The sequence below is a fragment of the Spermophilus citellus genome, assembly GCF_964194105.1.
Source record: "Spermophilus citellus genome assembly, chromosome: 5".
NCBI lineage: Eukaryota > Metazoa > Chordata > Mammalia > Rodentia > Sciuridae > Spermophilus > Spermophilus citellus.
Window position 1 is genome coordinate 160,126,112 of NC_138186.1, and position 17,989 is coordinate 160,144,100.

Consider the following 17,989-nt stretch of genomic DNA (forward strand, 5'->3'; position numbering starts at 1 on the left):
TCCAAGGGCCTTGGTGATGTGTGCTTCCTGCATCCCCTCAGTCTCATTTCTGCACCCACTTCCCAAAACCTTTCTCTAAAACTACTTGCAATTGCCTTGATGGGTCACTTTTCTTCCTGCCTCCGTGGATTCCCACAGGGGGCCCCTTCTTTGACCTGTACCTGAAGCCCACCTGGCTTAGGTGCTTCCTCTAGGGCCTCCTATCACATTCTGCTCCATCTCACCCTGTCTGGTCACTTGCCACCCTTGTCTCATCATTTGCCTGTTCTCACAGAGACTGTGGGCTCTTTGAAGACTGTGACAGTTTTCCTGAGGACACTAGAGAGTTTGGTAAACAAAAGGCAGGCAGGTATGCTAATAATAAATCATGCATGTCACAGCACTCTTGTCAGTCCTATTTTATACACATGGAAAGTAAGGCGGGAGTTCTCCCTTATCCATGGTTTCAGTCTCTGCCATTTCATTTACCCAGAGTCAATCATAGTATGAAAAATTTAAATGGAAAATTCCAGAAATAAACGGTTCATAAATTTCAATTAACTTTTATTAGAGTATATTGTTATAATTGATCTGTTATTATTGTTACTCTCTCACTGGCCCTCATTTGTATATGAACTCCATCATGGGTAAGTATATCCAGGAAAAAACACAGATGGGTTCAGTACTATACATGGTTTCAGGCATCCACTAAGGGTCTTATAAAATGGATAAGGAAAAGCAAAACGTGGTTGAAATATTGTAGAATGTTTAAATTAAATATTCTATTATAAATAAAGAAGGTTCCAAAAGAACAAGAACAAAATAAACTTGTCACACACCAAAAAACTTTGGCTCTGTGTGTATATATGGCTCAGGCCTAAAGACAGGAATGACAACTAGTTTCTTAAAAGGATTTGAAAATATATCACTTTTTATAGATGAATAACTTGGTTTGAAAACTACATCAATTCAATAAAATAAATCAATTGATACAATAAAAAACTACAAAAGTCAGCACTTAACTATCGTGAGAGATCATGCTTAGAAATATGTCTCTCATTGCTTATGGACCTAAGTTAGGAGAATCATCACCCAGTAGATCGCTAAGGAAATAAACCTGGGTAGCCGTAGCTACTTTTTGATCTGCATTTTCCAGTTTTAAAAGTACTTTGATGGTTAGAAACATATTTGATTCACAATTCTGTAAATTAAGAAATATGTTTCACACTTACATACAAGAGTGTGGAGGGACTTGGCAGATGCACTCAGCTCAGTGGAGGAAAGACTGAGACTCATGGGCACTTCTGACCCAGAGGCCAGTGGCTTGCCCTTTATGCTATCCCTCTTTGCAAACTCACTTCTCTTACCTCTTTAAGTCCTGCATCTAAGGGGTCATAGAAGCCTGAGGAAAATTCTGGGGATGCCTCATTGTTTCCCTCTCCAGGGATCTAAGTTATTGTATTTTACCTTGGAGCTACTGTCACAGACAGATCACCCTGACTGAGTTAGGTAATGGAGCCGTACTTACAGAAACAGCAAGCACAACCCAGAGGGAGTTAGGTAATGGAGATGGACTTACAGAAACAGCAAACACAAAACCTGTAACAGCTGGGATTTTATAAAGCAGTTATATTTGGATACTCCTTGAAACCTCTGTGCACATTCTGTACAGGGCTTAGAGTCTGAAAATTGGAACTTAAGGGGATCCTAAACATACTCCTCAGTTTCAAGAGACAATTGTGTCACCCAGTGCTCCACTGGTTACCTGGTCATGTTTGCTATTGTCCTTTGATTTACACTACTGTGCAAGAATAACGTGTGGCCAAAATAATGGCATTCACTTGTTCCAGCAATGCCAAGCTTAATATGATGGCTTTTTAGCAGCTTCACAGAGTAAAGGGACTAAGTTAACCTAAATAAAGACCCTTCCAGTATTACTTACAGCATCCCTTAATCAGTGTATTAGATGAAGGATGTGATTTAATTGATATTTTCCTGTGATTGGGGAGAATTGCTAACATGGAACCACCAAAAAAAATCTCACCTCACTCAGTTTTAGGATGCTGTTAAGCTTTACAGTTAAGTGAAGAAATAATAATAATGCTTTCACGTTTAAACATTTACAGGGCACATTCATGTGTACACTAAAAGACACTTTACAAGAGCTAAGTAGCATGGAGACTTACAATTTTAGAAAAGGTATATTTTTTCCACAGTGTTCATCTCAAGATCACAATTGTCCAATTTGAAAAACTTAAGAACTCTTAAGTATATTATATAGAATAAACTTTTTTGAATACAATAAGCAGCTGACTAGAGCCCAATTTCTCTGATTCTAATAACATCTCTGACTATAGGGAAGAACATCTCATCAAAGATGAGTAACATATATTTTTACATCAGAATTTAGAGAACAGTTTGCTATGTTCAGGGTCCCCTGAACTTCTCCTTTTGGGTTGTTCTTTTTTATTTCCTCTTATTACTTCTGTTCTTATTTGTCCAGTGTTTACCTCTCTCTCTCTCTCGAGGGTAAAGTCTTTGTGCATGGGGTCACTGCCCCCTCATCTGTGCCAAGCAGGTTCTCAGAATATATTTGATGCAGAATGAGTTAATAAGTTCCCCAGAGCTATATTGATTTTTACCAAACAAACTGTATTATCTAAAGGTTTTGCCAATTTTATATTCTCTTTTAATTGGGAGGGGAGTTCTTTTGATCACAGAAGTTTCTGTTGGAACGTTTCTGTTTTAAAATAAAAATAATATGATTATTTATAGTATATCCTATAAAACATTTGCTCTATTTCATGCTTTTCCTTGGTAATATATCTCTACTCTTTTGAACAGGTACATAATTTCATAGTAACATGATTAAAACTATTTTTAATTGTTTTGGCTAAAAAAATAAGTTTTAGTTAACATGCATTAAAGGTCTGGGTTACTGTAAAAGTACTTTTTTTAGTTTTATCCAATATCACTCTTAAAATGTTTGACATTTAATTTAGTATAATCTATTTTTACAATAGTAAATGCTAAAACCCATCTCATACCAAGATATTAGCCTGATTTTATAGGAAATAAACTGTAAGATTATTGAAAGATAAGAAAATTAAAATCTACCAAGCATTCCAAAATATATACTGGGAAAAATCCCTCAAATTTCTTCACAATTAGGGAATTTAAAAAGTATAACATAAGGAATAGAAGTTTTCCATAATCAAAATCTGAGCTAGTAAATATTAACACTATGTTCAATGAATGTTAACATGGCCATAGAATTATGTTATTTTACAATAGTGACAGACACTTTTCATTTTCTGTTAGGATGCAGCACCCCATTGCACATGATTATTAGTAATAAAGGCCATCATATCTTAAAAGAGACCTGCCCAGGCTGTAATTTGCACGGCCTAGTTTTTACTTATCTCACTGTCAGTGACCCAGGAGAGGAGATGACATACTGGGCCAGTAGTCTCACATGACAATCATGGTTTGTGGGACTCTAACACCTAATGGTGAGGCCCCAGAACTAAATGCAATGAAATCCAAGCTTCACACCCATAGTCTAAGGAAGAGAGAGAATGGAGTCCTGCATCTGCCCAGAGCTCACAGTCAGAGGAACACCAAGGGGGAGGTACCTGGTTAACAGAAGCATCTGTATTAGCCACAGGTGAAGGGGAGCGACAGGCAGGTGGAGAGGAAATCTCACTGTTGGTTCCCTCCTCCCCAGACTCCTCAGTGACAGGTGACAGCAAAGTGTGACAGCGACCTGCAGTCATCTGCCACATAAAAGGTATCCCAGAGGACATGAAAATCAGTTAGCTATGTTAACAAAAGACCTGGCCAGGCACAGGTCAAAACTAATAATTACATAACAAAGGTTAGAATGACTGAGACTCCAATTTGCATATTAATTCTGTGTTAGTACAGGAATGAAAGATGTGTACCACATTCAAGAGTTTTGCTAATTAAAAACTTAATTTTTTAAAAAATTTGTCTTTATAAAAGACTTGAAAAAATCACAAGTCCTACAAACGAGAAAAGGGCCTTTCATGACAACTCACGTTCCAAATGTCCTAGGGAGATAAATGCATCCAAAGTAGCATATTGCTAAATGGACTCATGTATGTTTATACATTACATAGGAGGGGAAATATACAGCACCATAAAACACTGACATTACCAAAACAGTCAATGCATTTTAGATGAATGCAAAGTGCATGGGAATATCATGATACAAAATAGAGATTAATGGAGTATTTCTTTTAATTCAAAGCTAAACATTGAAATTTCTTCTTTTTCTCATAATAATTTCTCATCTAAATTTATACAACAAATATATGCACATATCTAATCAACTAGTTAGCTTGGAGAACATCATTAAAAATACATGTCTTATTTTTCCTATCCTTCAGGACATCAGAACACTATACAGAGGATTTTTCTTTTTTCTTTTTTTAAAAATAAAGCTCAGAGCCTCTCCGTAGTATTGCTCAATTGTAAATAAATGCAGGGCAGATCTTGGACAGGTGAAGTAATTCAGCAGCCTCAAGCAAATAGTTTCATTTCAACAGGCACTGTTGACAGTGTCAAAGACTGGCTCAGGCCCAACTGTAGTCAAAAGGGAGTTAAGGAAACTGCTCCTTAATTGGAATCTGCAAGATCTAAAGCTGATCCCTAAAATAAGCCCTGGGAATGCTCTGGGAACAGCACCTAGGCTCCCCTCCAAAGGGAAAAGCCGGTGGGGACTGACCCGATCCTTACCATGACCACAGAAGGGTGGGTCGAAGAGGCGGGGAGGAGCTCCCCGTCTAGGTCCTCGGTGCCTTCCGCCAGCCCCTCCACCTCGGTCACCGTCAGCAGCATGGTGGCGTGCTTGGCTTTCATCGTCAGCATCTTGCACTTGGAATTCAACGAGGCGATCTGCTCCTGGTAGCCCTTGATTTTCTGCGCCAGCTCCTGAGAAAACATTTCCCCCCGGTGTTGTCAGAGCAGCATCAAAAGGAGACACAAGCAGTGGCGTTCATCTTCCTGCAGCGCCGGCCAATGGGATGGCAGAGCCTGCGAGGCAGGATGTGGACTGTGGCAGCAGCAGCCGCCTGCATCTCCCCGCCGAGCCCCACCGCGGCCACGGCGCCGCCCCGCAGCACCCGCAAGACGCAGGGAGCCGGCTGCAGGGGAAGGGCTTTCCTGAGAGGCGCTCCCTGTGCAATCAGGAACTCCCCACCTTGGGAACCGGAAACTTTCTTCAAAATGCCTAAAGCATCTAAAATTTACCAGATGGTTCATGCCATGGAAATTAGGTCATGTGATGAATATAACTACAAAAAAAAAAAAAAAAAAGCAATGCTCAGCTTTTGCCATCCACTGAGCACGTCCAACAGAAATGGCAATGATAGAATCACCAAGTTAACTGCCAATTTCTTCCTGGGGCCACAGGGAGTTATTTTGCCTCTAGATAAGAAGGATATTACATGGATATTTATGCAGATTGAAATTTGCAGTTTAGTTCGTGTGTTACATTTTCTCTCACTCCACCAAGCCTCAAATGTTTCTGATGCTTCAAACTAGATTTAAAGTGCTGTTCTAACTTAATGACTTTTACTTTCATCTGTTTTTGAAAAAGAAATTATGAGAGATACAGGTTTCTTCTACTAACAGCTTATTTATTAAGAGCTTTTTGGAATAATATGCTGGATATAGGACATAGCTCTTAAAGAGGTAATCCACATCCATTTTAGGAGCATGGTAATTCTACATATTAAAACAATACTTTGCTGCTTATTCTTTTTCTTCCTTTTATTTGGTTCCTTTGAGAAACTTTTAGTGTTTCGCATGGAAAACATTCCATAATAATAAACATCAACCTCTTCAAATGGTAGTGTTTGTACACATATAAGTTCATTCATAGATATGAGTATCTGTTGCACACACACATGCAACATTTTGTTATTGCTGTTGTTCTGTTTCTCTCTTCCTGACCAAAACAGAGTAGAGGGAGAACAAGTCCAGCAGAACTCAGTCAATGACTGTCTTCTTGACTTTTTACAGTGCAGTGTAGGAATTTTTAAAACAAGAGTTTAAAAAATAGAAATCATTACTTTAGTGGCTGCAGATAATTAAACCTAATATACATTTTAAAATTCATGATTAAATAGCTATTTACTACATCTAGTCTTGTGGCTTGCACATGGGTACCCAGTAAATGATACATATTATTACTAGGTAATATGCACCTAGAAGAGATATCTTCCAGCTTACTGAATACTGAGCTTATAATGGCTTGCCCCATGATGGTGAATGTAAGGAAAATTATGAAGTAGACAAAGTTAGTCTCATCCCTTACCCACGTAGTGCCCACATGGCTGGTCAAGCTCTATACTGCAGTACTCTGGCTAGTCAGGTGTGCACATGCTGAGAGCAAGTGCTTGTTTTCTAAGGTGAAATATCAGCTGTATTTTAGATAAACCTCAGGTGGGTTATTTGTTAAAAATGCAGCTCTGGTCACTGCTTCCAATGAGTTTGATTTACTAACATTTCGAGAATCTGTTTCACAGTCGACCCATGTGGTTCTAGAACTTTCTTCCTTAAGGAAAAACCTGCTTGGATCATATGACTTTTGTGGGTTGGATATTCATGCTATGGAAAATTTGCTTAAATAAAATAGAGTCCTAAAATGTTAATGTGTCATCCATTCTTAATTTGCACTAGGTATTTTTGGAAAGATTACAAAAGTGGGGATTTCAGGTATGGTGGCCTGCAAAGGACAGTAGATCTCTGTGTTCAGGACTCGACCAAACCTTCTGTGCTAGGTGGAGAGAACAAGATGAGTATTCTCTCTTGATTTAAAAGTGTCAGGATCATCCTTTTCAAACCAAATGCAACCTCTGAAAAACTATATAAAATAAAATGTGAATTCCTTAAAGGTGAATCAATCTAGGTATTTTGGGGGGTTGAAGGAAGTTTTCCATATGTAAAGCAGATTCACCTTTAGATTGAAATTCAATTAAAAGCAGACATAGAACCCAAGAAAACAAATCCTGGTCCCAATGTTGACATTATCATCACCTGACCTTTCTCCATTTAGCACTTTCCTTCCTGTGTTTATTTTATACATTCTATGAACTTCACATAGGTTCCGGTATAAAACCTCATTATTTTCATGAAACAATGTATAAAGCATCTTTATAAATGTGTTCCCAATCACAAAACTGGCAAATATCCACATGAATATTTAGACTTGTGAGGAGAAAGTGTGACAAGATGAACTGGCTCCTGGGCGGGGAGCCAGGAGGACATGGTCTGTGTTGACTGTGGAGAGCTCACTCTGTAGCCTTGGGCAAGTCATTGACTTTCCTGTGACATCATCGTTTTTCTTTTGCAATTCGTAGACTATATAGTTTCTGCTACAGTGAAAAAGTCATGGAATTTGTAGCCAAAGATACTGGGTTTGAGTCTGGTTTCAATGAATAAAAAGCTTTCTTATTGGTAAAAAGGTTTTTAAAGAAGCCAATCCTCACAGAGTTAATCTTTTTTTTTTTTAAAGATGTAAAAATTTTAAGTTGTTTTTGAAAATATAAAACAAAAAAATCTTTAGTAATAATAGCAATTATTATTCCAAGACAAGGCATAAAAAATATTTTCAGGATCATATTAAAATAGCTATTGTAACCCAATTTTGCATCTTATGAGATAGGAATAGATAGGCTAGATAGATAGATAGATAAATAGGCTCAAGAATTTGTATGTTTTCTTTTAACCAATGCTTAAGAGAAACACAGAAGAAGTCTACAGTTGTAGAAGCAAATATAGGTGGGATATTTATTTAAGTTATTTTGGAAAATCATATATAAATATAAGTGATTGGTATACTATGAGTATCAAGAAATTTAAATATCACATTTAGGAATGGGCATGGAAAGATTTTCCAAGTTTAAGAGGCAACATTTGAATCTTCTGAAAATCTTACTATGATATTTGGTTTGTTAAAACTGTTGTTCTTATGGCAAAGTTAAGATAGAGCAGACAGAAGGATAAAATGTCTTAGGCACAGAGAAATAAGTCACCCAAATTCATGGTGCTAAGAACCAGCCCCCAAGAGAAAGAGTGAACTTGACCCATATAGAAGTTAACTGGCCAGGAAAGGAAATGCACTGCTAAGTATAATGCCTCAATCACTGTAGGGCTAGAATCTCTGAGGTCTGCATGAAGAGGGTTCAGGGCCTAAGATCTTCACGATGCTGAAGGACAAAAAGGAGGTGTATTTGAAAATGGAGAAAAGGCTGACTGGCCCCATCTAAAAATTAGCAAAACGAATGACATAGACGATTTTCTGATTTTAGTGAAAGGAACTGAAATGGCTGATATTTTAAAGGGCAAACAATTTTCTTTTTTAATATGAAATACTTTTTTTTTTTAAGGGTGAACAATGCAGCAAAGCATTTGCATTGTTGTTTCTTGTGGGCTTTAAAATCAGAAGCAGACTGTGTTTTCAGATATAAATATTTAGTGTATTAACTTGTATTAACTGTTTTGGGTGCAGGAGATAGTGTGTCCTGGTCAATAACTGACATGAACAACACAGAGGCTGTGGACTCAAGGGGCAGACTTGTGTTACTGGGTCAGCAAAAACTGCACTCAAAATGCAAAGACAGCCAAAGCGGCTGCCCAGGAACTGACACATTGTGTGCAGGACAAAAAAAAAAAAAAAAGCATTCTCTTCTAGTCCCCAATCAAGCCAGTGTCCGCCCCTTGGTGTTTGGCCACCACTTCCATCTCACCTCATGCTGAGAAATCTGGGCTTGCAGCTCCTGGATGTTGCTGGTGGCCACGGGTTTGTCCTCAATCTCTCCGTGCGCTTCTTCTATCAGTTGCTGGAGATGCTTCATTTCTTGCTCATATTGCTCATACTGCACAACAGCCTCCTTTAGAAAGGAAAAAAATAACCAACAAATGGTTTTCTTTCTCTATTAATAATTGAGTAAGTGACTGTACCACTGTCTGCAGATGATAGTGTTGACTTCTGTCTCCTTGTGTTTCTAGGGAATCCCTAGATGGTCCAAATTCTCAGATATTTTCAAATTTTTTTTCCTCTAAAATATTGTAATCGAACTATGAATGGAATAAAAACAGTTGATTAATCAGAATTTTTTTTCTTTTCACGTTTTCCTGAAGATTAAAAGTAATGGTGAGAAGGTAGAAGCAGCATGTAAAATGGAATTGTTTCATTTCTCCATCTGAGAAATACTGAATAACAAGTAAGAAAGACACTCAGCTAAAGGTTGCAGTAGGGAATTAAAATATGAATTATGCATGACTTCTAATCTCAGGAATTGAATGTCTAAGGAATTACAAAGTAGTATAAGGAGCAAGGATAGCTGATCAAATGGACCACTAGAGATTTTAATGAGAGGCTATTTATGCAATTAATGTCCTTTTTATGGTGGAAAATGCTATTTTTCTTATTAGGTGAAGAGATTAAGAGTTAATGCTTGGGTGTGCTTCTTAAGCAAGAAAATGAATTTAATGAATCAATAAACTGAAATATGAAAAAATTCTACAGCATATGATAACAGTAAGTCCATATTCCTGGTTCTGGGTGATTCTCAGGTGAATAAAAGCCAAAAACTATATCATTGCATACAAAATTAACCTACACAAGTTGTTCTTTATTTAAAATAGCCTCAAAAGATGATTTTCACCCAAAGATATTTTTACAGTGCCTTCTCAGGCTTTTGTGGGTGATCCAAATAATAGCAGTTTAATCTCCTTGTTTTATATAATCAAAACAGTCTGTCAAATTTAACATTCTGGATGTGTTTGGATGGCTGAACCCACACAATGCTAAGAAAAGCAGCCCATGACTCATCCGTGTTGGCTCTGTGGGCGTGGGCACCACCGTGGAGCCTGGGGGCACAGCTGCACCTGCCTGCATGATGTTGCACTGCTGGATGGCTGTGTGCTGCAGCCGGCTCGCCTCCTCCTGCAAGCGCAGAGCAGCTTGGCAGAGTGGTAGGCTGGCCACCACGTCCTCGGGGATCCGGAGAGCGCTTTGGCAGAGCTGCACAGCTTGCACCTTCGGTTTTAGTGACTCCATCTCAGACAGCAAATGCTGAAAAGTCATAGTTCAGAAATTTAATGTTCCCATCATTTAGTGCATAAGCAAAAGACACGAACTGAATTCTAGACACAAGTTATAAATGTGTATGTTTTCAAATAATGCATCTAGTGCTAAGACCATAACTGAATTTAGAAAGTAGTTTGCCTGGCTCTTTTTAAAATATAGGTCCTCGCCCACTGGCCCTGAAGTATTTTTGCTTACCTGTCGATGAGACAGTTGTTCCTTGAGACTCAAACGCCCAACTTCTGGAGAAGTTAGGGTGGTCTGGGCTTGTTCCAAAGCAGCTTGTAAGTTTTTCAGCTCCACTTCAAATTTTTTCATATCCTGGAGAGTAAAATCCATTTAAATACCAGTCTATTGCACTTACAGACCAAATTCCTAAAAATAACATCATAGTCAAGAAACAACATCACCCTCTTTCCACAGTGGAAATACCATTTCTTAGTGATAGATTTTTTTTCTATTTATTTTTTTATTTTTTTTGTTTTTACCTTGGCTGCATCTTGGAGGTTCTGCATTCGAATTTTGATCATCTGCCGCAACTCCTCAGTCTCCCGTCCCAGTTCCACCACTTGTTGAGACATCTTTTCTGTACAGTATACACTAGAGAGGTACTGCAATTTCTCCGTCATTGCTTCCAGATCAGTGTAAATTTCGTCAGACTCTTCTAGCAGGGTCTAGAGTGAATTGACAATATTTATGACCATTGGCAGGTAGGCAGGCAGAGGGTCAGTGACTGACATGGTGCGGTATGGGAAGGAGTAAGGAGAACTAAGTGGAAATTTATGCTACCTGCAGGCAGCACTGTGTGTTTCTCACTACACAGCTACTGTGCAGTAGCATTCACATTCTACAGATAAATTCTGGATGCATATTGCCCAAAGACTTGAAAACAAGACAAGAACATTACAAATGAAAACTCTGAGCACCTGTGTTAAGTGAGACAAGATAAAAGTGGACTTGAAATATCAAGAGGCACTCATCATCCAGGATGGTGTCATCTATTGGGACTAACAATAGTACAAATGGATATTTCATGCACATACATATATGCATACAAATATGCAATATATGAGAAGTAGAGTGAGAGAGACCAAATGTTGAGAGATGCCTCAGGTGAGATGTGCTGCAACTTGCTGGAAGGTTGGGAGAAGGCCCCACGGAAGAGTGACGGAAGAGTGATGTTTGATCTAGGTCAGAAAGATAGCATGTTTTGAAAGAAGGAGGAAGGGAGAGGCCTTTCACAGTGAGAGAACAGCATATGTGGAGGCACAGGGGTGGATGAGTACAGAATGTGAAGTCACAGCAGGAATGGGGAGGGGGTATCACTGTTAGGGGCTAGGTTCCATTTAAAAAAAATGAAGTATGTTTTCTTCCCACAATGAATGTAGACATATGTATTATTAAAAAACAAAGCTTGAAAAATATTGATACTGTAAGGACGAAAACAAAATATCCTATCATCTCACAGCCCAGAGATAATGTTAAGAGAGAACTGCTGGTCCATGTGGGCATACGTATTTTTAGTCAGTTAAAATCACAATGTACCAATAATTTTCAATCATTCCTTTCACCCAATACTGTTCTCCACAGGTTCAACAAGCCTGAACCCCTCCCTTGCAGACAGAAAACCTGTCAAAGGCTTGGGAGTGACTAGAAGGGAGTCCAAATTCTTAACAGGCTTTTCATTATCTGTGCTTTTCTTATCTCTCTTCTTTCCAGTTCTTCTGCACTAAAAAAAGAGCACCTTTCACTCTGACTGCAGGGATTAGAGCAAGACAATGTGTTTCTGTGGAAAACACATTTCACAAGCAGGGTGTGGATGGCCAGTGTCACTTCAAACATGTCCTGCTCAGCCAGGCAGTCTGGCCTGAGCACCTCCTGCAGGCCCCTCAGGCACCCTGAGTCCCCTCTCTGCAGTTACCAAGCTGAGTTGTGATGATCTACTTTCTGTCCCCTCCTCTCACTGACAAACTCCATGGAAGGAGGGACAGGAATGTTCTTTGTATTCCAAATGCCTACCAGAATTCTTAGATTGGGAAAGGACTTTCTGAGTCCTTGTTGAATTAAAAAATAAAATAAAAGAATGAATGAGTGTAGGAAATTAAAAAAAAAAAACTCATGATCTCTTCAAAGATCGCATTATATTATATTGTATGCAAATGTTTATTCAGAAATGTTGTTTGACAGTTAAGTGTTCTTTAGATTCCATTACAGTTATTAATACTGCACAAAAATTTTCTACATTTTGGATTCCAGCCTTAGAAATAAGTCCAAGAATAAATGTCACTACTCTGACCTAATCAGTAGGTCAGAGTAGTGACATTTTGGGTGATCATCATATATTTTACTAATTGTTTTCAAAATGATTTTTACCAGATTACCAACAGTGTTTGAAAGCTCTTACTTCCTTAAGTATAAACTTTGAAAAAATACTGTTAATTAAAATTCTCTCCCTTCTTTTCTGCTTAAACTTGCATTTCTAGATTTCTGAAGAAGTTGAATATTTCTTTTTTTTTTTTTCTTTTTTTGTCTTTCATTGCTGGGGATTGAACCCAAGTCCTGGCACTTGCTAGGCAAGTTCTCTATCACTGAGCTACATGTCTAGCACTTTTTATTTTACTTTGAGACATGGTCTTGATTAATTGCCAAGGCTGGCCTTCAGTTTCTGAGCCTCCTGTCTCAGACTCATGAGTAGCTGGAATTACAGCTACTTATACAGTGCTTCACATGTATTTTCATCGTTAATGACTGAATTTTAACTTAAGTCTTATCTGTTAACATCTAAGCATATCTTACAGAACAATGATGTAGTTAAGGAGAACAGCTTGGGAAGAGAATGTAAGATTGAGAAACAAGATTGTGAACACAGGGAAAAAACTAGGACCTGATAAAGCATTCCAGTAAATGACAAATGACAAATGGAAAACAAAAGGAGACTAATTTAAAAGACACAAGAGAAATTCTAGAATTCTTGAGGATATCTGTGTAACCTCGGTTAGTCTATATTTTGTTGCAAGATTGTTAACCTACTAGGTATCTATATCTAACTCAAGCTTAAGGATGAAGTAATTTCCTGAATAATAACACCAAAAGAGAAGGAATATTTTTGTCACATAACTTGAGAGGAAATGAAGTAATACGGCCATGTGATTAGACTCATGATTTGTTCCCAGCTGACCTTGACTTCTAAGGAAAGTCAGATGACTGAGACTTGGCAGAGAGTGAGAGGAAGAAGGTGTGAAAACTCCTACAGACACCTGTACAGCCAGGTTGAGGACCAGGTGCTGGCAGGTATGTTAAACTATTTGGTCCTCAAGTCTGACATATGAATATTATCTACATCCCCACAGTGTAGGTGAAAAGACAGAATTAACAGAGGCAAAGTATTTTGCTCAAAATAATCACACAGTCCCAAACAGAAGAGCTTGGTTCCCCTCAGTTTGACTATGGCATTTATAATCTTTCCATACTCTACTCTATCTCTTCACGAGGAAGAATTTCCCTGCATATAATTTTTTCAATGAAGCTGCAAAAAAGGAGTTCTTTAAGGCTGATTGTTTTCGGTCTTGGGGAAAGGGAGATCTTGGGAAAACAGAGAATATTTACTTATACAGTCTAATGAAATCTCACAGGTAGCTACTTTCTGTCAAACCTGAACACTTGTCATTCTTTATCTGGTACCTACCATAATTTTATATCACAGCTTTCTATATTTCATGCCAATCTTGCTAGTTAAGTCAGATTGCTCTTTATTACTATTTGAAAACTTTTTCCTAAAATTACCTGATGCAAAATGTACTGTTCCCGAAGCTGATTTGCAGAATTCCATGCAATATTTCCATGTACCAAGTCTTTAGCTTTCTCAATCCATTTCAAAATTAATTCAAGCATTTCATTGTATTCTTCTAAATGTGATGCTGCCTGAAAAATCATTAACATCCAGATAACAAATGTAAACTCACCTCTTGAGCTAGACATCAACCTTTGATCTGTCTCTTTGGATACAACAGCCCTGGAGGTTAACAATTTTAGGGTTGTTTTTTTTTTTTCTATGAGATTGAAAGGGATCATGAAAAATCACTTTTAAGGGATCATGAAAAATCACTTTCCTGTGAAAAATCTGTCAAAGGTTTCCCAGAGTCCTCAGAATACAATCTAAATCCTTCATATGTTGGGATGTTTTTTATTTTCCTTATTCTCCATCCTCATCTCACTTGTTCTAGATCCTTTCTATCCCTTTTCCACATCTCACTGTATAAGGAGGTGACAGATGGGAATGACAGCATGCTAAACCCTAATATTACAATTCATTGGGTACCAAGTCCTGTTTTTAACCTGACCCTGATTATAGAAATAATGCTTAATTGATTTGCAATCTACCATCAATAAATTAGATGGATATGCTATCTGACTCTATTAAGTAAAAGTGAACACACAAAATAAATGAATATATTATATATATTACATATATTTTATTATAAATATATATATTTTAAGATCAATGAATTTTGTCCCAAACTAACTTTATAAAACTTGCTAATGGATAATGTATTCATTTTGTTAAGTATTTCTCCAATTTGCAAAATATTTGCCCCCCAAATCCATTTATATGACTACCTGTGACAGTGAATGTAAAATATGGTTTGATATGAACTAAACATGGGTTTACCTATAAAACCTTGGAACAGAGGCATGGTATGAAATAAACTTCATCTTGCATCCTTGCCAATATTACCTTTTCATTTATTTTCAAAGAGAAAGGCAGATGACCGAAGTTTCTGTCTTAGAGCATTTCAATTACTGGCTTGGAAAACATACCTGGTTGAGCTTGGAGAACCGATTTTCAGCCTGCCTGAGGGTCTGCTGGTGGAGTTCAGTCAGCTTTCCTATCTTGTTGACCAATGGCTTGCCCAGTTGGCTGTTCTGTTCCGAGAACTTCTGTACTGCTGCATCTAATTCAATTAACTTCAAATTACAGCCATCCAGTTCCTCTCCCAGCACCTCAATGAAATCAAAATGAAAGATTATTAGAGAAAATAAGATTCTTAAGAATTTTTAAGATCAGAAGAATATTTTAAATATTTTTTTAAAGCCAAATATTATAAGTAATAATTCGACTGCAATCTACTCTTTTCTGTTTCTTGGGTGGGAAAGGTGGATCAGGATATGTTGTAATCCTGGTGTTTATTTCCTGAGTGAGAGGGGTAACATTTTCCTTCTGCCCCACCCAAATGGATTGGAGTGACTTAACTCATCAACAGGGTGCAGACACAGAATCAACTACCGAAAATAGTTTAATTCGCTTTGGAATTTGCAAACCTGTATTCCTAAATTGTCATTTAATCTTTGGTAACCTTCTCTCTCATACACACACATGTGTTTACTTATTAATAAGCCCAATTACAGAGATAAATTATGTAAGTAGATTTATGTTATTACATGTATAAAATATCTTTACTATTTACTTTTACTATTAGGTTTTAGTGAAGTTTATTGAATTTTTTTCCATATTGACAAATAAAACTGGCTCCAAAAATCTATTTAATTTATTCAGTAGAACTCTTTATATTTCCGCTTCTCCTTCCTCCTTACCTTTTGGTCAGCTTTAGCTTGAGCTAAATTTTCAGTTTTTGCTTTCAGCTTCGTTAGAATAGTTGTGAGATCCTTGGCTATCTTCTGAATTTGCCGGCCATATTCCTGGCTCATGGCCTTACTCTGTTCAACTTCTTTCACTTTGTTTTGGATCTAAGTAACCAATGAGAACAGCAAAACTAACCATAGTTAAAATGTAATAATAGATACTAAAATTCTCAAATGATGTTGACTAGGGACATTTCAGGTGGACAGTGCTACTCTGACCTAGACACACTTAGTCAAAGCAGTTAGTTGCAAGCTCCCCTGGATTTCAAGTAGACCACACTTCCCACTATCTTCTTGCATTTACTACACTCCTGCTGTTGCAGCAAGAAGATAATCAATGCATGTGCTGTGATTCATTGACTAAATATTTACAAAACACTCATTATGGATGGCTGTGTGGACTGCTGAATCATATCTAATCCACTTACTAACTTTGGTACTTTGGGCCCACAACCTTCTCTGAGTATTTTTCTTTATAAAATAGAAAAACCCTTCTGAATAGGGGGAGGCACAGAGATTTGTTTCAAAATAACAAATTTGTTTCAGAAGGTTCTGGTAATGATCTCTTTTCTTAAATTCCCAATTATATCCACATAGTGTAGTATAAAGGTATGTTCAAAGGAAAGGAAGGTGAAGAGACAAATTAACATTACAAATTTCTAATGGATCTCATTGGATTTGATAAAAAATATTCTATATTTGCTTAGAATAAAACACTGAAAAGAAGATGGTAAAAAGGAGAATGTCTCCCACATAAAAGGCCTTAATAAAACCTGTTTTTTAGAGAAGAAACACATCACCTAAAGAGTACATGTTAGCATACTTAGTTTTTATTTGAGTGATGAAGTATCAGGAAGGTATATTAATAACTATTATAGATAAATGGAGCCAGAGGAAAGGAAAAATTTGAATATTTTAAAAAGATACGAACCAGCCAAGTCATCTTTCCCAATAGACCTTCCAATGTCTAAGAAATCCAATAGGCCAAATAAATATTCAAATAGAAAATAGTATGTATTAGTGTAGATCAAAATCATGATGCAGTAGCATTGGATTTTGATGAGATTTTTAAAATACTGTGCCTCTTAAGATTGAATTTTGTGCTGTGTATTTTCACTTCTTGCAACAGTTTAGATTTACTGTATATTTTCTTTCTGTTTCACGGAGAATGGTTTCAACTAAACCTTAGTGACTTTAGTATTCAATCATTAAGACACTCTTAAAAATCCATTTTATTTTCACACAAACGTTACATGAGGCACTTTCCATGACATGAAAGAGTGTGCTCTTTGTGAGACCAAAGATAGAAACCTCCCTTTGGTCTCAGTACCAGAAAAGACTATGTCTTTCTTTGTAAAAAATTATTTTAAAATTTGTATACATGGATGTGTCTTGCCATTCTTTCCTCAATTGTTTGGAAGTTAGGACCAAACTGAAGCCCCTCCTTTTACAGCACACATCCACCAGCATGTGTTCCATTTTCTTTTTCTTTTTTCTTTTTTTTTAACCTTGATTGTTTCTTCCTTCAAATGTCTTTACCTACATCTTGCTGAACTAAATCTACAACTAAAGAGTTCCTGGCTCACTGGAGGTATTCAATAAATACTTTTAAACACATGTAGTACACCTTTTTTTTTGTTGTTTTTTTAAGCATTGTTTCAAAACTGAGGGGAAACAGATAAATTTTCTTTAATAGTGTAACATTGTTATTCATATTTATGATCATCTAATGTGGTTCTTGCCTGTGAGTAAGACTTCTAATTTGGTATTATTGTTGTATAGTAATCTATTATTTAATTCTGTTTCTAAGAAGAAAATCATTAACTCTCATACAAAAGGACTGACCCATAGAAGAATAGAAAGCCCGTCTTCCTTGATGGCAAATGTACCTGCTCATAGATCTTTAGGTCCAGTGCGACTTCAGCTAACTGCAGAGAGATTTCAGAAGGCAGGATTGTGTAAAGACCCAAGTACTTCTCCTTCTGTTCTTCAGCCATTTTCTCAATATTCTGCCTGTGATTTGTGGCTTCTGTCAAGAGGGTCTGAATAAAAGATTGAAATAAGAAATTTCTGGGAGTCTGGTAAAGACGTTATCATTATGGGTATAGAGACAAGGCTCTCTATTGCTCACCAATAGAATATGATTAAGCTTAGAACTAGAGAAAGAAAAACAAGCTTTCCTTAAAGAAAAGAAAAAAAACTGGGCTGGGATTGTAGCTCAGTGGTTGAGCACTTGCCTAGCATGTGTGA

At 37.2% G+C, this 17,989-nt stretch overlaps 1 protein-coding gene across 4 annotated transcripts in view; it reads right to left on the reverse strand.

The window, feature by feature from the left end:
* SYNE1 (spectrin repeat containing nuclear envelope protein 1) overlaps positions 1-17,989 on the reverse strand; it is a gene marked incomplete at its 5' end in the record, with an annotated part of 432,633 nt that overhangs the window by 148,425 nt on the left and 266,219 nt on the right. For 3 of the 4 annotated variants that reach the window (XM_081295717.1, XM_081295719.1, XM_081295718.1), the window contains 10 exons: positions 3,615-3,755; positions 4,741-4,935; positions 8,757-8,900; positions 9,905-10,087; positions 10,298-10,420; positions 10,588-10,773; positions 13,883-14,020; positions 14,918-15,100; positions 15,692-15,844; positions 17,629-17,781. In XM_081295717.1, coding sequence (XP_081151843.1) covers positions 3,615-3,755; positions 4,741-4,935; positions 8,757-8,900; positions 9,905-10,087; positions 10,298-10,420; positions 10,588-10,773; positions 13,883-14,020; positions 14,918-15,100; positions 15,692-15,844; positions 17,629-17,781 — 1,599 coding nt within the window. Of the gene's footprint in view, positions 1-3,614; positions 3,756-4,740; positions 4,948-8,756; positions 8,901-9,904; positions 10,088-10,297; positions 10,421-10,587; positions 10,774-13,882; positions 14,021-14,917; positions 15,101-15,691; positions 15,845-17,628; positions 17,782-17,989 lie in introns of those variants that run through there. The other variant, XM_081295720.1, reaches the window with a different exon arrangement.